Source organism: Camarhynchus parvulus, chromosome 2 (assembly GCF_901933205.1).
Source record: "Camarhynchus parvulus chromosome 2, STF_HiC, whole genome shotgun sequence".
Taxonomy (NCBI): Eukaryota; Metazoa; Chordata; class Aves; order Passeriformes; family Thraupidae; genus Camarhynchus; species Camarhynchus parvulus.
In genome coordinates this window covers 1,533,327-1,556,830 of record NC_044572.1, presented here as the reverse complement: position 1 = coordinate 1,556,830, position 23,504 = coordinate 1,533,327, and the positions used below count along the sequence as shown (strand labels likewise).

The window sequence follows — 23,504 nt, the reverse complement described above, 5'->3', positions numbered from 1 at the left end:
TCGGGAATAGGGCACAAAGAATCCCAGAAAATCCCAGAATGGTTTGGGATGGGAAGGATCCAGCTCTCATGGAAAAAGGGCTTGGAGCAACCTGTGAGTGTCTCTGGAACCTCCATTCTGGGTTCTGTTCCCACATCTGGCACCTGGGACGCTGAATTCCCCTTTGGAATCCCTCAAATCCCTCAGATTTTGGGGTTCCTCTATGTGGAATCCCACACCAGCTTGAAATTCCAGAGTTTGGGATCTACAGCCAGCAAAAGGAGTCGGGAATAGGGCACAAAGAATCCCAGAAAATCCCAGAATGGTTTGGGATGGAAGGGATCTTACGGATCATCCCATCCCAATCCACCTCTCATGGAAAAAGGGGCTTGGAGCAACCTGGGATAGTGCAAAGCGTCCCTGGGGATGGGCCTGGATGATCCTAAAAAATCCCTTCCGACCCAATCCATTTGGGAATTCCATCCAGCAGCACCTCCAGCTCCTGTTTTCCAGCTGGGTGTTCCCAGCACGTCCCAATTCCCAGGACTGCTCCCCACCCAGGGCAGAATTTCTTCTTGTTAAATCCACGAGGATCCCACCAGCCCGTTTTTTCCAGGATTTTGAGGCCCCTCTGGAATATCAGCCACTCTTCCCAGCCTTGGAATTCCAGAATGGTTTGGGTTGGAAGCTTAAAGTTCATCCAGGGCCACCTTCCAGCAAGGAATATTTTCCATATTTTGGATTCCAAATAAAGCCATCCTAAAGCCCAACCCCACAGAATCCATGAAATCCCATTCCACAGGAAAACAGGGATGGATTTTTCCCGCTGATTCCCAGCCAAGTGAAGACAGGAGAGGAAAATCACAATTCCAAGAGATTTAATACGAAGGAATTACAGGTGGAAAATCCTTCTGGCACATGGAATTCAGCCAATGTACAGCTCCAGGACGGGTTTCCCAAGGAATATTCCGAGGTTTTTGGGATATGTTGGACTCAACACAACCCACAAAATACGGAGTCGGTGCTAAAACCACACGACAATAAAAAATATGGCACAAAGAACGCCCCAAAACCACTCAAATCCAAAAGATTTCCTTTTGGGAATTCTGGGTTGGACTCAATCCACCCCCAGATCCCATCCCAGCCGCAACAAACACGGATTTGGCGCGAAATTCACTTGGAAATCCACGGAAAAATGAGGTGCAGGACGTTCCTTTTCCTCTCACGGTACACCAGCAGCGATTTGGGGTGGGAAACAACAGCAGAAACTCCAGGAGGATTTTATTCCCAGGAAATAACTGATGGATATGGAATTATCACCAGATTTTCCAATAAAGTGCATGCCAGGAAAAACTTGGAATAAATTTTACTCCAGTCCTAACTAAGCTGAAGGAATACAAACCTTGCAAACAACACCCTCGACATGTTTCGGGGTCTTTTTCTCCCAAAATTAGGCTGGATTCCAAAAAAAAAACTGGGAAAAATTCCCACGGAATCCAAGGATTTGAAGCTTCACTGTTTGAAAATATTGCACTGAAAGTGTCGGATTTGAAAGCGACACCAAAAATATTTAAATCAAAATCTAAAAAAATAACTTAAAAAAAAACATTTAACAGCAGCTCCTTGGAGGTAAAAGAGCTGGAAAAGGTAGGGATTGATGAAATGGGAATTTTTTTCCTATGGAATATCAAAAATTTAGGAGGGGAATCTCTGCAATCAACAGAGCCAAGTGTAAACTTCAGACTTCAATTGAAAATATTCCCTTTTTTCTTTTAGGAATTCTGGAAAAACCTTGAAATGTTTCATCACCACTGAGTGCAAATAAATCAAAAAAGTCAGGATCAGGTCCAAAGGGTTTCAGGGAAAGAGCTGGAGAGGGAATTCATGGATTGGAAAGCAGCAAAATGAAAAAGCACATGAATGAATGAATTAATGAATGAATTAAGTCAGGTTTTGTCACATCCCTTCCTATTTACAGCGTTTGGCCGTGGAGAACCCACGAGTTCTGTTTCATCCCAACTGGAAATTTGGATCTTTTCATCCAAAAAAAGCTTCCAAACTTCATCCAAGATCTGAACCTCACCCAAGGTCCAACTACCATCCAAGGTCCAATCGTGATCCAAGGTCCAGCCACCATCCAAAATTCAAACACTGTTCCAAGGTCCAACCATCACGCGCGATCCAACCAGGATCCAAGATCCAGCCGTCATCCAACATGCAAACCTTATCCAAGATGCAAACGTTATCCAAGGTCCAACCATCCAAGGTCCAACTATTGTCCAAAATCCAATCATTATCCAAGATCCAACCACCCAAGGTCCAACCATCATCCAAGACATAAACACTGTCCAAGATCCAAACCTCATCCAAGATCCAACCATCACCCAAGATCCAACCATCATCCAAGACCCAAACATGATCCAAAGCCCTCAACCAAGATCCAACTGCCATCCAAGATCCAAACATCATTCAAAATCCAAACACTGTCCAAGATCCAAACTTCATCCAAGATTCAACCATCATCCAACATCCAAACACTGTCCAAGGTCCAACCATCATCCAAGATCCAACTATCCAAGATCCAACCATGGTCCAAGATCCAAAGACTGTCCAAGATCCAACCCTCATTCAAGATCCAAACAGTGATCCAAGGTCCAGCTGTGATCCAAGGTTCAAACACTGTCCAAGAGCCAAACCTTATCCAAGATCCAACCCTCATCTAAGATCCAACCATCCAAGATCCAACCCTCATCCAACATCCAACCATCATCCAAGATCCAAACGTGACCCAGTGCCCTCATCTAAGATCCAACCATCCAAGATCCAACCATTATCCAACATCCAAACCTCATCCAAGATCCAACTGCCATCCAAAATACAAACACTGTCCAAGATCCAAACCTCATCCAACCGTGATCCAAGGTCCAAACACTATCCAAGATCCAAACCTTGTCCAAGATCCGACCATGATCCAAGGTCCAATCATTATCCAAGATCCAACCATCCAAGATCCAACCATCATCTAAGATCCAAACACTGTCCAAGATCCAACCATCACCCAAGATCCAACCATCACCCAAGTCCAGGAACCGCTTCAATCCTCTCAGGAGCTCACCCCCAGCAGCGCCATTTTCCAAACCTCATCCCAAACCCCTCCCAAAGTGTCTCTGGAAAAACCAGTCCCGAACATGCCGGCTCCCCCGCCCTCCCGCTCCGGCCGGGAAGCTACGTCAGCTTCCTCATCCTGCGGTTCTGCCGCTCGATGGTGAGCGTGGCGCGATCCACGGAGCTGCCGATGGAATCCAGGGCCTCGTCCTGCCGCTCCAGCTCCGCTTCTGTCTCCAGGGCCAGGCCCTTGAGCTTCTTCAGGATCTGCCAGAGGGAAACGCGGAGAGCTCACGGTGAGGGCTTGGGAGCAATGGGATAATTCATGGATGACATCCCAGAATCCCAGAATTAGGGGCTTGGGAGCAATGGGATATTCATGGACTGACATCCCAGAATCCCAGAATTTGAGGGCTTGGGAGCAATGGAATAATTCATGGATGACATTCCAGAATCCCAGAATTTCAGGGCTTGGGAGCAATGGGATAATTCATGGACTGACATCCCAGAATCCCAGAATTTGGGTGGGAAGGGACCTTAAGGAGCATCCAGTCCCAAGCAGGGACAACTCAAAATTCAAATAATTAAATTTTAAAAAAATTAAATAATTCAACAATTTAAATAATTAAATAATAAAAATATTTAAATAGATAATAAATTAATAATACATTAATAAAAACAATAAATAAAAATTAATTATAAATAATGAAATAATATTTAAACAATTTAATAATTTATAAATGAAATAAAAATAAATTAAAATAAAATAAATGCAATTTAAAAGTAACAAAAATTAAAAATTTAAAACAATTATATTTAAAAAATAAAATTACAAAAATAACACTAATAATATCAATAAAATAAAAGTAAATTAATATAAAATCAAATAAATAAAAATAAATAATATTTAAAAATAATTATTTAAAAAATAACATAAAACATAAATTGCATCAATAGAAAAATATAATAAAAAAGTATAATATAAATAAAATTAAATAACATTAAATAAGATAAAATAAAAATTAATAAAAAATTAAAATTAAAAATAAAATTAAATAAAACCAAAATAAATTCTTGTAAAATACCATAAAATACCGTCCAATAAAACAGCTGGAAAACTGCAGGAAAATGAAATAGCAAAGAATTCAGAAAAAATAAGAAGTCAGAGGGAAAAATTAAAAAGAGGCCCCTCAGCTTGGGAAGGACCTTGGGACACTGAGCACATCCAGAGGGGGCAGCGAGGCTGGAGAGGGGCTGGGAACACAAACCCTGTGAGGAACCCCTGAGGGAGCTGGGGGTGCTCAGCCTGGAGAAAAGGAGACTCAGGGCTGCCCCCATCACTCTGTGCAGCTCCTGAAAGGTGCCTGTGCTCAGCTGGGGCTGGGCTCTTTCTGCAGCAGCACTGACACAACCAGAGCACACAGCCTCAAGCTGCACCAAGGGAAATACAGGTTTTTGTGGAAACCCAGGGCAGTGGGAATATTTCTGTGTCTGCTCTGGGGTGCCCTGACCCCCAGGGCAGCACTGACTCTGACCCTCATCCATGGAGAAAGTTTCCCAGACCCCAAGGTAGACTGGAATCCACAAAGGTGTGAAATAGATTATAGAGAGCAGTGCAGGTGTGTCACTGGGTGAGAAATTGAGGTTTTGGGATTTTTAGTGTGTTGTGGATGGAAGCAAGGTGGAGGGCACAGGGTGTCATCCTGGGTTTCTTCTTCATGCTTCTTCTTCCTCCTTCTCCATGGGTTTGGGTGGCATTTTGTAATTGGGCAGAAAAGTCCCCACTGCAGCTCTGTGGGATCAGTTGTTGGGTTAAAAGGGAAAATAATCCAGGTGTCAGCTCTTAATTGGATAGTTTAGTCTGAAAAGCCCTTGGAACAAGAGATTGTTGGCCATTTTGTGCCTTCTCATGAAAAGCTGCTGAACTCCCAGCAGTGAGACTGTTTTACTGATAAGAAATAATAAACACCTGCGTGTGAACATGAAATAACATCTCCAGTGCCTTCAGTCCAGACCCAGAGAAACCCACAACGGGAACCACCACAGGTTGGATATCAGGAAAAAGTTTTTCACAGAAAGAGTGATAAAGTTCTGGAATGGCTGCCCGGGGAGGTGGTGCAGTCCCCATCCCTGGGTGTGTTTAACAAAGCCTGGATGTGGCACTGGGTGCCAGGGTTCAGTTGAGCTGTTGGGGCTGGGTTGGACTCCATGACCTTGAAGGTCTCTTCCAACCTGGTCATTCTGGGAATTAATTCTGGGGAATTTCATCCCCATCTTTACCTGTCGGAGCTCCTTGGCTTCCTCCTGGGATACTTTCTGCAGCTGCACCTGCTCCTTGTCCGGCCCTTCGGCGCTTCCCGCCGGCGATCCGGGATTCATCGCGGCTCCCAGCAATCCCGTGGCTGCCAGAGAAATTCCACATTAAGGAAAAACTCCTGCCTGGAAAGGAGGGGAAGCTTCAGGGAATTCCCAGAGAAGCTGGGGAATCCCTGGGAATGTCCAAGGGTAGCTTGGGATAACGGAATTGCTGCTCATGGAATCCTTAAGGATCGTGCTGAATTCTGGGATCAGAGTGGTTGAGTTGTGCTTTGCTCCATGGAAATTTGGGAATGCCCAGGATCCAATTCTTCCCATTAAATTCTGGTATTCTGGGAATACTCAAAGTGTATTCCTTACAATTGCTCTTTATTTTTCTCTTTTTTAAAATTTTCTCTTTATTTTTTCTCTTTTATTTTTTCTTCATTTTATTTCATTTCATGTTTTGTTATTTTATTTTTATTTTTTATGTTATTTACGTTATGCTATTTTCTTTTTTAAGTCTTTTTTTTTTTTTATTTCTTATTTAGGCAGCCTTTGGAAAACAGGATCATTTGGAATGTGGGGATTCACGGGAATTCTCAGCTGTTTTTTGGGATACAACTGGATCAAAGCTGCTCCAAAATTTCAGTGTTTATCCCAAAAAAAACCACTGGGAAAAAGTGTAAAGTAGCTTTAAAAATTCCAGAAAAAAATTATTCCAGAATAAAAAAAAAATTATTCCAGAAATTATTATTATTGTTATTATTGTTGTTATTATATAAATGATAATAAATAAATAAATAATATTTTAAAATAAAATAGCCAGTAATTATCAGATAAAAATAATTCCCTAAATTCTGTTTCCGCACGGAAGGAAGCCAAAATGGACTTTTTTGGGAATTTCTATAAATTTAGGCATAAACTGAAGGCAGAGTTGGTGTAAACAAAAGATCCAGGTGGGATTGTGGCAGTTTTGAGGGAAAATCCAGAATTTTCCCAGAGATTTCCATGCCCTGCAGGGATTTTTATCCCAAAAATCCTTGGATCAGTTCCCTATTGGAAAACACACAGGGGGGAACAGAAAAAACATTTTTTTCCCCTCCTGATTTGAGAAAAAGGGAAAAAAGAAGAAAAAATAAGGAAAAAAATTCAGTTTTCCATGAAAAAATCTCAAAGAATCCCACGCAGTCCGTGAGTGCCACCTTGTGACGGAATGGGAATGGTGACAAATCCAAGGAAAACACGAAAAAACCTGGAAAATCAGGATTTCCATCAGCTCCTCTCTGCTTCCCTAAGTTTTCCAAATTAACCAGGGAAGGAGAACAAAATCCAGCTGGAAAACAGCAGGAAAACCTCTAGAAAAGGGCTGGAGATCCAATTATTTCCTGGAATTCCGTCAGGAACTGGGAAATTTTTGGGACAACAGGAAATTCCAGAGGCCAAAATTTACTTCCTTAAAAATCCAGCAGCTTTTCCAAGCTGGAATATTCCTCAAAACCAGGATATTCCCCTTCCCTGCTGGAATTCCAAGCAGAAATTGGTGGATTTATGAATTTATTCCAGTTTTCCATCTTTGGTACTGGATCCATCTTCGATTGGTTCCTTTGGGATTAAAAATTAGGATAAAAAAAGGATTCAGGGATGTTGGGAGGAATAAATTCCAAGCTGTTGAAAATTCCCAAGGTTGGTTAAAAAACCAATCCTGGAATTTTAGGATTAGTTGTAGAGAATGTCAATTTTCTTCTTGGGAATTTTCAGTCTCCAAAGTTTTCTTAAAATTATTCCAAAATCTCTGGAATTCCCACACCTGGACTTGTCTAATATCAAAATCCTGGGGTTTTTAGTATGGGAAAATCAGGTTTATCCCATGTTTTAATTCAAGATTCCTGGATATTTGGGGAAAGTGTTCAGGATTTAAGGGAATTAAAGGTTTAGGATAAATACTGGATATGGGATATTGGATATGGGATATTGGATATTGGAAATTGGATATGGGATATTTGATATTGGATATGGGATATTGGATATGGGATACTGGACATGGGATATTGGACATGGGATATTGGATATGGGATATTTGATATGGGATATGGAATATGGGATATTTGATATTGGATATGTGGGTATTGGAAGATGGATATTGACATGGGATAAAGGATATTGAATATTGGATATATTGATATGGGATATGAAAAGGGATATTTGATATGATTGTGTGAGAATTTGTTGGATAATTTAAATAGGATAAGATAAAATTGATATGGGATATTAAAAATTGACTATGGAATTATAAAAAGATGAATATTGGATATTGACTACGATATGGGATATTGGATATTAAATCTGGGTAATTAGGATATTAAATGATTAATTATTGGTATTGGATATGAATATGGATATTAAACAGATATAGAATATGGAAATATATTACTGGATACCAGATATGAAATATTGGATATGGGATATTAAATGGGATAATATATGTTGGAGATATAATAAGTATTAACCAAACTTTGATATTAAAATAATATTTTAAATATGATATTAAACATTTGAATAAGAAATATGGAAATCCATTATTAAAAAAAAAAAATATTGAATACTAGATATGAAATATTGAAGTAGGTGGGGGAATTAACTCTAAAAAAGCGGACACCTGAATATTGAATATGGATCACATTGGATATTCCAAATATGGGTGAATAACCTCCCTGCAGATGGATGTTCCCAAATCCACCTGATATTAAATTGGTATACTGGGATATTGGATATTAAACATTGGATATTGGATAATATATGAATATTGGGGTATGATATGGGGATATTGGAACTGTTTTGAGGAAAAAATCTATAATCATAACCATACTCACTAGGGCCATTTGCCTGGATATCCTGGAATAATGGACTACTTGAATACTGACTACTGGATATGGGATACTGGATATTAAATACTAGTTATTATTTATTGGATATTAATTATTGGGTATTGGATAGCAATTATTGGGCGTTAATTATTGGCTATCGAATATTGGCTATTCCCTTCCAGCTGGGAATCAACTCCTGGAAAAGCAGCAGCAGTGCCAAAGGCTCTGAAGCCACCTGGAGTTTATTCCTTGGATTTATCATGGACTCACTCACCATGGCCTCTGGAATATTCCTTGGGAAAACCTTTGGAGCCTGGAACCCCCTGGCACCCACCTCCCTGCCAGATGGATGTTCCCAAATCCACCTGATATTAAACATCGGATACTGGATATGGGATATTGGATATTAAACACTGGATATTGGATATTAGATAAGGGATACTGCATATTAATTATTGGGTATTGGATAGCAATTATTGGGTATTAATTATTGGCTACTGAATATTCTCTTCCAGCTGGGAATTAATTCCAGGAAAAAAGGCTCTGAAGCTACCCTAGAGTTTATTCCTTGCATTTACCCTCACCATGGATAAATCCACCATGCATCCACCATGACTCACTGCAGGGCCAATTTGCCTCTGGAATATTCCTTGGAAAAACCTTTGGAATCCGGAACCTGCTGTCACCCACCTGCCTGCCAGATGGACGTTCCCAAATCCACCTGATATTTAACACTGAACACTGGATATGGGATATTGGATATTAAACACTGGATACTGGATATTAGATAAGGGATACTGCATATTAATTATTGGGTATTGGATAGCAATTATTGGGTGTTAAGTATTGGCAATTGAATATTGGCGATTCCCTTCCAGCTGGGAACTAATTCCAGGAAAAGCAGCAGCAGTGCCAAAGGCTCTGAAGCTCCCTGGAGTTTATTCCTAGAATTTATTCTCACCATAGACTCAGGGCCAATTTGCTTCTGGAATATTCCTTGGAAAACCTTTGGAGCCCGGAACCCCCTGGCACCCACCTGCCTGCCAGATGGACGTCCCCAAATCCACCCGATATTAAACACTGGATACTGGATATGGGATATTGGATATTAAACACTGGACACTGCACATTAAACACTGGATATTAGATATTAGATAAGGGACACTGGATATTAATTACTGGGTATTGGATAGCAATTATTGGGTATTAATTATTGGCTACTGAATATTCTCTTCCAGCTGGGAATTAATTCCAGGAAAAAAGGCTCTGAAGCTACCCTAGAGTTTATCCCTTGCATTTACCCTCACCATGGATAAATCCACCATGCATCCACCATGACTCACTGCAGGGCCAATTTGCCTCTGGAATATTCCTTGGAAAAACCTTTGGAATCCGGAACCTGCTGTCACCCACCTGCCTGCCAGATGGATGTCCCCAGATCCGCCTGAGGGGACTTCCTGGCTCCGGCAAATCCAAGAGCATCCTCCAAGAACTGGATTTTCTTGCTGAACTGCATCTCGAGGATGGGGATGGCCTCGGGCATGCGCGCGGCCAGGAGCCGGAAGGAGGTGTCGGGTTTGCCGATGAACCTCTGCCGCACGCTGATCTCGTAGGGAGTGTGCACCCAGATGTCGTCCACGTCGCGCGCCTCGAAGCGGTGCAGGAGCTGGGAATTGCAATCCTGGATCTCCAGGCCCGAGGGAAGCACCGTGAGTTTGCCGGGTTTGGCGCTGGAATCTGTCCTGTGCGTGATGATCACGGGGATTCGCAGCAGGATTCCCTCCTGGCTTCTGGCATCCGGAGCCGCGGGGGTTTCCTTGGGCTTCGCTTCCACAGGCGTTTTCCAGAGTTTGGTGCTGAAGGGCCACCAGGAGGGGGATTCCAGCTCTGTCAACAGCCTGGAAGAGGGAAGGGAGAGTTGGGAGAGGGAGAAGCTACGGATATTCCAGCAGTTCCAAGGAAATGCCCACAGCCACGGAAATTCCTTAATCCCTCCTCAAACGCATCCACGATTTCCCAGGATGCAGGTGGTTCAAACCCCACCTTCTCCTCATAATCCATTGGAAAAACTCCCAGAATCCCAGCTGGGAAGGAAGGAATGGAAGTGGATTTTTCCAGGCCCATTTCCACGTGTCTGCTCCTTAATATTCCCACTCCTGACCATCCATTACCATTTCCAAGGCCTTTTCCTGCTCCTTTTCCTTCACCCCCTCAGCCTGATGCCTCTTGCTTTGCTCCACACCCAAATTCCCAGATAAAACACTAAAAATTCCAGCTTGAGGCTCCAAAATCCAGCAGGAACTTCCCAGAAGTGTCCAGACCCCACCTTTCCAGCAGTGTTGGGGCAGCTCCCTAAGGAAAACATTCCCAGCAAACAGGGAAGGGAGCCAGGGCTGGAATTGTTCAGGTTCAGCTCCTGCTCTGAGGACAAGGAAAATATTCCCCTTTTTTTCAATGGAAAACTGACAACAATCATCCCTAAAATCCCAATTTAATTCTGTTTTCATTCCCCGTTTTAAGTCCATTAAAACCTTGGGATACTCCCAGGAATTCCCTGCTCCATAAATTCAATAAAAACTGGGAAGAGCCCTCTGGAATTCCCTGCTGCAGCTCCGAGCTGGGTAATGTTTAGCCACCCTTGAATCCGTGGAATTCCAAGTCCCTTCCCACACTCCGAGTCCTTTCCCATTCCTCTCCTCGTGCTCCAGAGCTGCATTCCCCTCACTCCTGATGGAATTTTATCCAGAGGGCTCCAAGATAAGGAAATACTTGGCACAAATATTCCCAGGGAGCCCCGGCTGTTCCCACTCCCGACAATTCCTGCTTTTCCCTGGGTGTTGGAATATTGGATATTCCAATCCTGCCACAAGCTCGCCCAGAATTCCCAATCCCAGTTTCTTTCCTGTTAAATCCAAAGTGTTTTAAAGGCTTGGGGATATTCCTAGAAAATCAAGGCAAATGATTTCCAGGGAAGCTGTGGGGAAAAAGGTAGGGAAGAAAAGAGGGTGGGAAAGGAAAAAGGGAAGGAAAAAACAGAGGGAAACAAAAATGGTGGGGGAAAATCATGAGGGACAAAAATGGTGAGGGGGGAAAAAGGGCGGGAAAGGAATAAACAGAGGGGAACAAAAATGGTGGAGAAAAAAATGGTGAGGGAAAAAGGGTGGGAAAGAAAAAAAGAGCAGGAACATAGGGAAGGGAAAAAACAGGGAAACAAAAATGGCGGGGAAAAATCATGAGGGGAGAAAATTGGTGAGGGAAAAAGGGCAGGAAAAAAGGGCGGGAAAGGAAAAAACAGAGGAAAACAAAAAAGGCGGGGAAAAAATCGTGAGGGAAAAATGGTGGGAAAAAGGGCGGGAAGGAAAAGGCAGGAAAGAAGCCGGCACAGCTCCGGATTTCCCAGGAATGGCAGCAGGGATGGGCACTGCAGACCCTGCTCTTATCCCAGTTTTATTCCTCTGGAGCAGGGCACGGGCAGGAGGAAGGAGATTGGGGCACTCCTGAATTCCCAGAGCTGAATTCCCAACATCCCCTGAGCCCACGGACACAAAGGTTTGGATTGGAAGGGATCCCAAGGATGATCCCATTCCATGGGCAGGGAATTCCCACCGCCCCAGGCTGCTCCAGCCTGGCCTTGGCACTGCCAGGGATCCAGGGGCAGCCACAGCTGCTCTGGGAATTCCATCCCAGCCAGGAATTCCCAATTCCCAATCTCCCATCCATCCCTGCCCTCTGGCAGTGGGAGCCATTCCCTGGGTCCTGTCCCTCCATGCCTTGTCCCCAGTCCCTCTCCAGCTCTCCTGGAGCCCCTCCAGGCCCTGCCAGGGGCTCTGAGCTCTCCCTGCATTTTCCCCTCCTCCAGCTGAGCATTCCCAACTCCCTCAGTGTTTCCTCATGGAGCTGCTCCATCCTTCCAACGAAAAATCCAGAGTTTCATTTCCCAAAGACCTCCCCCAGAAATTCCCGGCCCATCAAACCATTCCCAGCTGCGGGAAGGTTCCCATTCCAAACCTGTCAGCCACATCCATGTCCCCCTCGATCTTGTGAAGTCCCCTCATGATGTTGTCGAACTGTTCCCCCTGGGAATGCAGCACCTTGGCCGTGTCCTCCAGGCGTTTCTGGGATCCCTCCAACATTCCTGTTAATTCCCTGCCCTTGCTGGACTCCGAGGCCGCTCCCGCTCCGGCCTCCTGGCTGGACACCAGCTGCTCCCTCCAGAAATGCTCCAGGATGTTGAACACCACATTCCTGTTGGGATGCAGGGAGCTGAACCAGTGCTTGGTGCCCTTCTCCAGGACGGTGAGGGAGCTGAAGATTAAATGGGAAGATTCCTTCTTGATCTCGCTGATCCCGGAAAGATGGAAATCCACCAGGAGCTCTCCCGTTTTGTCAGCCGTGAATCTGATGGAAGTGGGAGTCAGGGAGAGCTTCCCAGGGATCCATTGTTTGCTGGTGTCCAGGTAGTAGGAGCAAGGCCAGGAATGGATCCGGATGTCCTCGTTCATCAGCTCGCTCTGCCCGGCCTCCTCTCCCGGAGAAACGCTCTCCAATCCAGCGGGAGACACTAAAATCCAAGGGGAAAAAAAGCAGGAATCCCGAATAAACACACGTGAATTTTTCCTGGCTCTGTTCAGCTGGATATCCAAGGAATTTGGGAAGCATTTCTAACCACAGGAATATTCGCTCTGGAAAAGATCGTCATGCATTTTCCCAAGAATTCCATTCATATCTTGGAATATTCCCATCCCCAGCTCATCCTTAGTTTCCCACAGATCAACAGGCACTGAAGAAAATCCACAATATCCCAAAATTCCAGACTTCCTCTGGAAAGAGGTATCGACATCCCTGGCCATGCATTTCACCAAGAATTCCATTCATATCCTGCAATATTCCCATTCCCAGCTCATCTCGGCTTCCCACAGACCAACAGACACTGAGGAAATCCCAAAATTCCAGATTTCCTCTGGAAAGAGCTGTCACTATCACTTGCCACCCCAGGTTCCCAAGAATTCCATCCATATCCTGGAATATTCCCATTCTCAGCTCATCTCAGCTTCCCACAGACCAACAAGCACTGAAGAAAATCCAGGATATCCCAAAATTCCAGATTTCCTCTGGAAAAGCCCATCAACATCACTGGCCATGCATTTTCCCAAGAATTCCATTCATATCCTGGAATATTCCCATTCCCAGCTCATCTCACCTTCCCATAGATCAACATGCACTGAGGAAAATTCACAATATCCCAAAATTCCAGATTTCCTCTGGAAAGAGCTGTCAGCATCCCTGACCATGCATTTTCCCAATAATTCCACCCATATCCTGGAATATTCCCATTCCCAGCTCATCTTCAGCCTCCCATAGATCAACACGCACTGCGGAAAATCCAGGATATCCCAAAATTCCAGCTCATCCATATTTACAAATCCCAGCTCCTTCCCCTTCCCCTCTGGCATCTCAACATCCAGGTACGTTAAACACATTCCAGGAATTCTCCAGGAATTGTCAATATTCCCCAGGAACTGTCAATATTCCTTCTAAATTCCCAGTATTTCTCCTATTTGTCAATATTCCCCAGGAAATCCCAGTATTCTCGACAAACTCCCAGTATTCTCCAGGAATTTCCAGAATTCTCTGGGATTTGTCAATATTCCCCAGGAATTCCCAGTATTCCCCAGGAATTATCAATATTCTTCAGGAAATCCCAATATTCTCCAGGAATTCACAGTATTCTCCAGGAATTCACAGTATTCCTCATGAATTCCCAGTGTTCTCCAGGAAATCCCAATATTCTCCAGGAATTCCCAAAATTCCCCAGGAATTCCCAGTATTCTCGAGGATTTGTCAATATTCTTCAGGAAATCCCAATATTCTCCAGCAATTCCCAGTATTCCCCAGGAATTATCAATATTCTTTAGGAAATCCCAATATTCTCCAGGAATTCACAGTATTCCTCATGAATTCCCAGTGTTCTCCAGGAAATCCCAATATTCTCCAGGAATTCCCAGTATTCCCCAGGAACTGTCAATATTCTTCAGGAAATCCCAATATTCTCCAGGAATTCCCAGGAATTGTCAATATTCTTCAGGAAATCCCAATATTCTCCAGCAATTCCCAATATTCTCCAGCAATTCCCAGTATTCCCCAGGAATTATCAATATTCTTCAGGAAATCCCAATATTCCCCAGGAATTCCTTCAGTCCAAACAATCCCAACTTTGGAATGGGCAATCCTGCCCCTGGAACGGTTTCTCTCCACCCTTCTAGAAGTTTCTTGGGTCCAAGGGTTGGGATTTTCCTGGAATATCTTCCTCATGGCTGTGGTTTCCAGCACCAAGGCCTGCCTCCATCCCATAATTAATTTGGGAATGCTGATGACATCACTGGGAATTCCTCCATGATCCATCATCTTCTCCAAGGTTCTGGCATTCCACGGGATCACGGATTCATTCCAGGAGCTCCGGAATTCTGCTGTGCCACTAACGAGATTCCCGCTAATTACCCTCACTAATTCCACACCAATCCACTCCCTCCAAGAAAAGTTGAGGAATTCTCAGGAAAACAAAAAATTCCTTCTTCAGGAATGCTGAATTCCTGATCCCACCCTGAGATCTCCCAGTTTTTTCAGGCTGCTGCATCATTAATTCCTTAAAAATTCCGGTTCCACAGATTTTTTATAATTATTGTTTTTAATAAATAATTATAAGTTAGATAATTTTAATTATTATTTTTAATAAATAATTTTAAGTTAAATTACCTTAATTTTTTATTTTAATTAAATACATTCAATATACCAGTATAATTAAGATAAGGATTAGTCCATGCTATATCCCAAAAAAATCCTTTATTTGGTTTCCATCCCTTATTTCCATGGATTTTAAGGACTTTTTTTCGTTATTAATTTTAGAGATGAAATGGGGAAAAAAAATCAGCCATAAATTGGAAAAAAAAATTGGAATTTAAAGTGAAAATTCTCCACCTCTTTTGATCCAACAAATCCACAACCCTGGAGAGAACTGTGGGAAAAGACTGGGAGCAAAATCCCAGGAAAATCTGATTTCAAGGAGTGGTTAGAGCCAAGTTTTCAGCAAGGAAAAAATTCCAAAGGAAAATACAACCAAGGCTGTTCTCAAAATGAAAATTCCTTTAAAAAATCAAGGATTTATATTTAATAAATTAAAATAAGCTCTTCTTGATCCTTAACCAAGGTTATTATCGGGATTTGTATCCATGGAATTCTCAGAGGGAAATTTTTCCCTCAGGGAGGAATTTTTTCCCAAGTTTTCACTCATGAAAAAATTCCAAAGGAAAATACAACTGAGGCCGTTCCCAAAATGAAAATTCATTTAAAAAATCAAGGATTTATATCTAATTATAAATTAAAAAACCTCTTCCTGAGCCTTATCCCAAGTTTCTTACCTGGATTTGGATCCATGGAATTCTCAGGGAAAAAAAATTTCCCTCCGTGTTTTTTTTTTCCAAATTTTCGCCAAAGAAAAAATTCCGAAGGAAAATTCAACTGAGGCCGTTCCCAAAATGAAAATTCCTTAAAATACAATGGATTTATTCAAGTATTTATTCAATAATCAATTCAAAGAAGCTCTTCCTGATTCTTATTCCAAGTTTCTTACCTGGAATTTCATTCATGGAATTCTCAGGAAATTTTTCCCAAGCTTTCACCAAGGAAAAAAATTCCAAAGGAAAATTCAACTGAGGCCGCTCCCAAAATGAAAATTCATTTAAAAAATCAAGGATTTATATCTAATTATAAATTAAAAGAGGCTCTTCTTGAGCCTTATCCCAAGTTTCTTACCTGGATTTGAATCCATGGAATTTTCCAGAAGCATTTTTTCCCCCTCAGGGATTTTTTTTCTGTTCAAGATTTGAAAAAACCCAAACTTGAAACTAAAGGAAAACACAACAGAGGCTGTTCCCAAAATGAAATTTCCTTAAAAAAAAATCAAGGATTTATATCTAATTATAAATTAAAAGAGGCTCTTCCTGAGCCTTATCCCAAGTTTCTTACCTGGATTTGGATCCATGGAATTCCCCAGGAGCATTTTTCCCCCTCAGGGAGGAATTTTTCCCCCTCAGGGATTTTTTTCTCTTGAAGTTTTGAAAAAAACAAACTTGAAACTAAAGGAAAACACAACAGAGGCTGTTCCCAAAAGGAGAATTCCTATAAAAATGGCCTGGCAGGGCAGCACAGGCAGAGCTGTCACTTCCTGGGGTTTTTATACCTGGATTTGTCTCTGCTCCTGGGATTCCTGACTCACCTGGCAGCTCCAAGCTTTACTCAGCTCCTTGCTGCGCCTCAGGGCAAATTTCCCAAAGAAAAATCCAGCTGGGAACGAAATCCTTTTTTATATTCCAAGGAAAAATCCAATTGAAATTTAAATCTTTTGTTTTTTCCCCAAGAAAAAGTCCAATTGGGAATGAAATCCTTTCTTTTTTTAACTTATTTTTCCCAAGGAAAAATCCAGTTGGAGATGAAATTCTTTTTTTTTATTCCAAGCAAAAATCCAGCTGGGATGAAAATCCTTTTTTCCCAAGGAAAAATCCAGCTGGGATGCAAATCCTTTTTAATATTCCAAGGAAAAATCCAATTGGGAACAAAATCCTTTTTTTTCCCTAAGGAAAAATCCAGTTTGGAACAAAATACTTTTTTATTTCCCAAGGAAAAATCCAGCTGAAAATGAAATCCTTTCTTGGTTTTTTTTCCAAGAAAAAATTCAATTGAAAATTAAATCCTTTTTTTTTTTCCCCAAGAAAAAGTCCAATTGGGAATGAAATCCTTTTTTTTTTTAATTTCTTTTTCCCAAGGAAAAATCCAGTTGGAAATGAAATTCTTTTATTTTATTCCAAGGAAAAATCCAGTTGGGATGAAAATCCTTTTTTCCCAAGGAAAAATCCAGCTGGGATGCAAATCCTTTTTAATATTCCAAGGAAAAATCCAATTGGGAATTAAATCCTTTTTTTTTTCCCAAGAAAAAATCCAATTGGGAACGAAATCCCTTTTTTCTTTAACCCAAGGAAAAAAAACTTTCATTCCCAATTGGATTTTTTCTTGGAGGAAAAAAAAAAGGATTTCATTTTCAGCTGGATTTTTCCTTGGGGGAAAAAAAGGATTTCGTTCCCAACTAGATTTTTCCTTGGGAAAAAGAAAAAAACCAGAAGAGTTTCATTCCCAATTGGAGTTTTCTTTTTCCCAAGGAAAAATCCAGCTGGGATGCAAATCCTGTTTTATATTCCAAGGAAAAATCCAATTGAAATTTAAATCCTTTGTTTTTTCCCCAAGAAAAAATCCAATTGGGAATGAAATCCTTTCTTTTTAATTTCTTTTTCCCGAGGAAAAATCCAGTTGGGAATGAAATCCTTTAAATCTTGATTTTTCCCAATAAAATGATATTTCTACTAGCAACAGATCTGGAGAATTCTTCTCTCTCGGAGAAGAAATTTAAATTTCCAATTAAAAGACAAAAGGATTTTTTTTCCCCAGCATTAAAGAAAGGAGATGGTTGGAATTCTTGGAAAACCAAGGGGCAGAATGATCCTGGATTTCAGGATGAGAATCAGGGAATGGTTTGGGGAGGGATCTTAAGGATCACCTTCCACTGTCCCAAATATTCCACAAGAAATTCCATTTCTTCCCAAAATTTCTTCCCTCACCATTTATTCCCAGATCAGATCTGCACTCTCCCATTATCCACATTCTTTTTTTAGGGAATAATTGGACTTTTGGCCACATCTGCCCCAAAATCCTGGAATTCCATCCACAGGAACTCCTGGCAGCAAATCCATGGAAAGGTCGGGATTGGTGGAAAAATAAAACAAAAAAAAAAATCAAATTCTTTGTAAATTCGGGAATGGGTTTGGAAACTTGGGAATGTCACAATCCTTCATCCAGGAGACACCTGAGGGATTCCACAAGAAATTCCTTCAGCTTCTTCTCAAAATGTTCCCTCACAATTTGTTCCCAGATCAAATGGGACTCTCCCATTATCCACACTCTTTTTTTTAGGGAATAATTGGATTTTTGGCCACATCTGCCCCCAAATCCTGGCATTCCATGCACAGGAACCCCTGGGATTTCTAACAGAGAGATGTGGATTTGATATCCATGGAAAAACTGGGATTGGCAGAAAAATAAAACAAAAAAAAAATCAAATTGCTTCTGAATTCTTTGTGAATTCAGGAATGGGTTTGGAAACTTGGGAATGTCACAATCCTTCATCCAGGAGCCACCTGAGGGATTTCACAAGAAATTCCTTCAAGTTCTTCCCAAAACATTCCCTCACCATTTCTCTCAGATCAGATCTGGACTCTCCCATTATCCACACTCATTTTTTTTAGGGAATAATTGAATCTTTGGCCACATCTGCCCCCAAATCCTGGCATTTCATGCACAGCAAGGCCTGGATCAGCAGCAGGGAGATGAGGATTTGGCATCCAGCAGTGTCACGGGGATTTTGCAGGAATTCTTTCCCTGAACATCATCCAGTGGCCGCTTCCATACAAAGGAGCTGATTCACCTTTGGTGAGATCACCCAATTAACCAGGAGCGTTACTAATTAGTTAATTAGGGGGAGGAGCTGGCACCGTCCCTGGGTGATGTTCCCATCAACATTTCATCCCCAGGTTTTTTGGGAATGGCGGCCAGAACATTCCTGTGCTTTTTCTTGTTTATTTTCTCTCCTCCTGCACGGCTGAGAATTCCACAGGGTGGTTTAGTCCCAGAATTAAATCTGGGAAATGCTGAGCTTCAAACTCCGGGAGCCACAATCAGTACATGAGTTTATAAATCCTATCCTTCTTTTTTAACTAAGACTCAATTCCAGGATTAATAAATCCACAAATTCAGGATTTTCCAAGCTGTGAAGAATCCAGGCCTGACCTCATTCCTTCATTCCCAAGCCTCACTTCTGTTTCCTCATCCCAAACTGGAATTCCTCCTTCCTGCCAAGGATTCCCATCCTCTCCTCTTCCTTTTTCCCAGTTTTCCTCCTCCCCACCCCAATGGGACAGAGAATTCCAATGTTTGGATTAGGAGGGATCTTAAGGATGATCCCATTAATGGATCCTCCACTATCCCAGGTGGATCCAAGCTGACCTTGGACATTTCCATGAAGGATTTTTCCCAACATCCAACCAAAATCTCCCTCTGTTCCCGTTCCATGGGAGCAGAGCCAGACCCCAGCAGTTCCCCCTGCGCCTCTTTTTCTCCAGGCTGAACATTCCCAGCTCCCTCAGGATTCCCCAGCCCAGCCTCCCACACAGCTCAGCGTTATCTGCTGAAACAGGAAAATTATCAATATGATTGCCTGGCAAAGGATTTTGAGAATATGGAAACTCTAAGTGAGATTGAAATGCAAGCAAGCTTTGAGATCCCTCAGTTACTGAACACCTGGCAAACAATGGTGTGGCTGGACTGAAGGCAATCCCCTTTTGATAAAACAACACCCTCTGCTTGCAGGCAGCTCCAAGGGGCAGAGCAGACCCTACAGCTTGGCAGAAGGGGCCCAAAGAGGAGATTTTAGGGTTTAAAATGTAGCACAGGATGGTGATGGAATGTGTTGCATTGCGGTATGGTAATGCAGGAATGCGCCCCCTGATGACAGAGTGACAGAATTATCCTTTGTCCCCTCACAAGGAAATCAGCCCAGAAGTTTCTGTGGGAACCCAGGAGATCCCTCTGGCTGCCCTGCAGGACTCAGCCCTGCCCAGGGGGCTCAGAGGCCTCGGCACAGAGCCCAGGACCCCCTGTGCCTTTGATTGAGCCCTTGGGAAAAACAATCACCAACCTTTCATGAAGGATTACAAGCCACGAGAGTTTAAGTGGAATGCTAGCGAATTTATCACGGGGTGAAAAAATAGATTTTTGGGGTTTTTAGAATGGGGGTTCAGGGGGCAAGATGGAGGAATCTGGGCGTGTCCAGCCTTTCTCCTTCTTCTTCTTCTTGGCCTCCATCTCCTGCTGTGCTGGTGGCACTTTGGGATTAGTTTAGAGCAGAAGCTCACTGTCTAACACAGGTGAAGGTATTGGAAGTAATTGTAAATATTGTACATGTAGTTTTTAGTATAAAAAGATAACACTGCCCAGGGGAGGCAGAGTGCCTCTGACTGTCATGCTGACCTCAGCTGGACAGGAGAAAGAATTTTATAGATAAGGAACAATAAACAACCTTGAGACTGAGAAATGAAGAGCTCTGACTCCTTCTTCAAGCACCGGGCTGGGAAAAGAGACTTTCCGACACATCTCGGGGTCACTGTGAGCAGCAGAGAACCAGAGAAGTTTCTCTCAGTGATTTAAGTGAAAAAGCCACCTCACAGGACCCTGGGGACTTCACCTCAGACTTAAGGATAGCTAATTAGACAGAAGCCAGAAAGTCCCGCCTGGCAATTAACTAGAAAAAGAAGAGAACAAAGAAACTGATCGCTTTTGTGAGGTGTTTTACCAAGAGCAAGAACACCTTGCACCTGGCTCAATTTTTCTCTGTTTGTTATTTTGCCTTTTATTAAACTTTTTTGTTTCCAACACTGCAACAGAAGCCATCCTGCTGATTTTTACACCTCCAAAGGTGGCTGAGCTACCTTGGGTGTGTTACAGACCTCCAAAAACTCATTACACCTGGCTCAAAGAAAATACCGTAACATGGTCATGCAATGATTCTTACAGGCTGTATGTAAATGCTGTAGGATTTGTAGCTTGTATTAGATTGGTGAGAATTAGAATATTCAACACAGAAGAAGATTTATTGTAGTATAACAGGAGCCTGGCTCTCTCATCTTCTTTTACTCTCTCCCTCTCTCTCATCCTCTTTACCACTGTCTTCTCTCCCGCAGGGCTGACCGGCCCTTTGCAAAACCCCATCCAAAGGCCCCTGCAACCCTTTGCAATAAACCCCAAGTTCCAAAAGGTCCCTGCACCCAGGCCCTTTGCAATAAACCCCAAGTTCCAAAAGGCCCCTGCACCCAGGCCCCTGTGCAATAAACCCCAAGTTCCAAGCCCTGGCTGCAGAGATGTCTCGTCTCTGTCCAGCCCCGCGTCGCTCCTACAATTACCAGGAATTTACTGATCTCCCCCAGTCCCTCACCCAGATCCCTTCCCTGTCCAGCAATTCCCTCTCCAAATCCCAGCCCAGCTCGAGCCTTCCCTCGGTGCCAGCTCGGCCCAGGATTCAACTCATGGAGTCCCCCCAGCTCCATCCCGAGCTCCCTCCATTCCCGGTCCCCGCTCCAAGCCCCGGCTCGGAGCCGCCGTCGCTCCCGGGTTCCCGGAGCGGAAACCGCCCCAGCCCCGTTCGAGCACACGCCAAGTCCCGACACAAAACCCGCCCCGAGTTCCCACACAGAACCCGCCCCGAGTCCTCACACGAAACCCGCCCCAAACCCCACACAAAACCCGCCCCGAACCCCACACGAAACCCGCCCCAAACCCTGACACAAAACCCGCCCCAAACCCCACACAGAACCCGCCCCGAGCCCCACACGAAACCCGCCCCGAACCCCACACGAAACCCGCCCCGAGCCCCACACGAAACCCGCCCCGAGCCCCACACAAAACCCGCCCCGAGTCCCACACGAAACCCGCCCCAAAAACCCGCCCGAGTCCCCACACGAAACCCGCCCCGAGCCCCACACAAAACCCGCCCCAAACCCCACACAAAACCCGCCCCAAACCCCACACAAAACCCGCCCCAAACCCCACACAAAACCCGCCCCCAGCCCCACACAAAACCCGCCCCCAGCCCCACACAAACCCGACCCCACACAAAACCCGCCCCGAGCCCCACACAAAACCCGCCCCGAGCCCCACACAAAACCCGCCCCAAACCCCACACAAAACCCGCCCCCAGCCCCACAAAAACCCGCCCCCAGCCCCCACCCCACACAAAACCCGCCCCGAACCCCACACACCCGCCCCGAGCCCCACACAAAACCCGCCCCAAACCCCACACAAAACCCGCCCCAAAAACCCCGCCCCGAGTCCCCACACAAACCCGCCCCAAACCCCACAAAAGCCGCCCCCCCCGGAGCCGCGCCTCCCGGCCGGAGCCGCCAGGCCTCGGCTCTAATTCCCCGGTCCCGGTGCAAGACCACACGGACCACGGCACCCTCCAGTCCCCTTTCCAACTCCAAGCTCCACCTCGAGCCCTTCCCACTCCATTTGGAGCCCCTCCTGCGCCAATTCCAGTCCCTCCAGCCCCATCCGGACACTCCCGGCCCAAGACCACGCCGACCATGGATCAGAGCCCCCCCTAAGCCCAAACCTGTGACCCCTCAGTCCCATTTCTAACCCCAAACTCCACCTCCAGCCCCTCCCGCCCCATATCGAGCCCTCCCAGCGCAATCCAGACCCCCCCGGTGCAGTCCGAGACCACCGCGGTCATGGATCGGAGCCCCCCCAAACCCTAAACTGTGACCCCCAAACCCCATTTCCAACCCCCAGCTCCACCTCGAGCCCCTCCCGCCCCACTGCGAGTCTTCCCGAGCTCAGTCTGAGATCACACCGACCATGGATCAGAGTCCCCCTCTCGAGCCTCAATTTTTGGCGCCCCAGCCCCATTTCCATCCCCAAACTCCACCTCGACCCTCCCGCCCCATTTCCAGTCCCTCCAGCCCCATCCGGACCTCCCTGTCCCGCTTCAAGACCACCGCGGCCATGGATCAAAGCCCACCATTCCCTGTCCGGAGCCCCCCAAACTCAAATTTATGATCTCTCAGCCCCAATTTCGACCCCAAGCTCCACCTCGAGCTCTTCCCACCCCGCTTTGAGTCTCCCCGAGCCCATCCGGACCCCCGGCCCCAGTCCAAGACCACGCCGACCATAGACAGGAGCCCCCCAAGACACAATTCGTGACCCCCCAGCCCCATTTCCATCCCCAAACTCCACCTCGACCCCTCCCGCCCCATTTGGAGCCCCTCTGGCGCCATTTTCAGTCCCTCCAGCCCCATCCGGACCTCCCTGACCCGGTCCAAGATCACCGCGGCCATGGAGCAGAGCCCCTCATTCCCTGTCCGGAGCCCCCCAGCCTCAATTTGTGACCCCCCCAGCCCCATTTCCAACCCCAAGCTCCACGTCCAGCCCCTCCCGCCCCATCGGGAGCCCCCCGGGCCCGTCCGAGCCCCCCCGGCTCCCCACGCACCTCCCTCAGTGCAGCACCGACCCTGCTTCCGCGCCTGCGCCCTCCGCGCGCTCTCATTGGCTGAGCCCAGGGCATCTGAGCCTTCCTATTGGCTAAACCCTGCGCCGCTGCGCTTC

The 23,504-nt window shown here is 44.7% G+C and overlaps 1 protein-coding gene across 2 annotated transcripts; it reads right to left on the bottom strand.

Moving 5' to 3' along the window:
* Positions 1 to 846: 846 nt before the first annotated feature.
* SNAP47 (synaptosome associated protein 47) lies at positions 847 to 23,410 on the bottom strand. Of its 2 annotated transcripts, none has more exons than XM_030944024.1 (5): positions 23,389 to 23,410; positions 12,338 to 12,807; positions 9,660 to 10,144; positions 5,365 to 5,486; positions 847 to 3,351 (listed from the first exon to the last, which is right to left on the bottom strand). In XM_030944024.1, the coding sequence occupies exons 2-5, from the start codon at positions 12,746 to 12,748 to the stop codon at positions 3,083 to 3,085; spliced, it is 1,287 nt and encodes a 428-aa protein (XP_030799884.1). In that variant the 5' UTR covers positions 12,749 to 12,807; positions 23,389 to 23,410; the 3' UTR covers positions 847 to 3,082. The 2 variants fall into 2 exon arrangements, with proteins under 2 accessions (XP_030799884.1, XP_030799885.1); XM_030944025.1 differs by having other exon boundaries at positions 3,105 to 3,351; positions 12,255 to 12,807.
* Between the last annotated feature and the right edge of the window lie 94 nt (positions 23,411 to 23,504).

Coding starts and splice junctions, on each gene's coding strand:
- SNAP47 (XM_030944024.1), bottom strand. CDS start 12,748: ATGAACGAGGACATCCGGATCCATTCCTGGCCTTGCTCCTACTACCTG. Junction 5,487..9,659: donor GACATCCATCTGGCAGGCAG/GTGGGTGACAGC, acceptor TTTCTCTGGCAG/CCACGGGATTGCTGGGAGCC. Junction 3,352..5,364: donor AAGCCAAGGAGCTCCGACAG/GTAAAGATGGGG, acceptor TCCCTCTGGCAG/ATCCTGAAGAAGCTCAAGGG.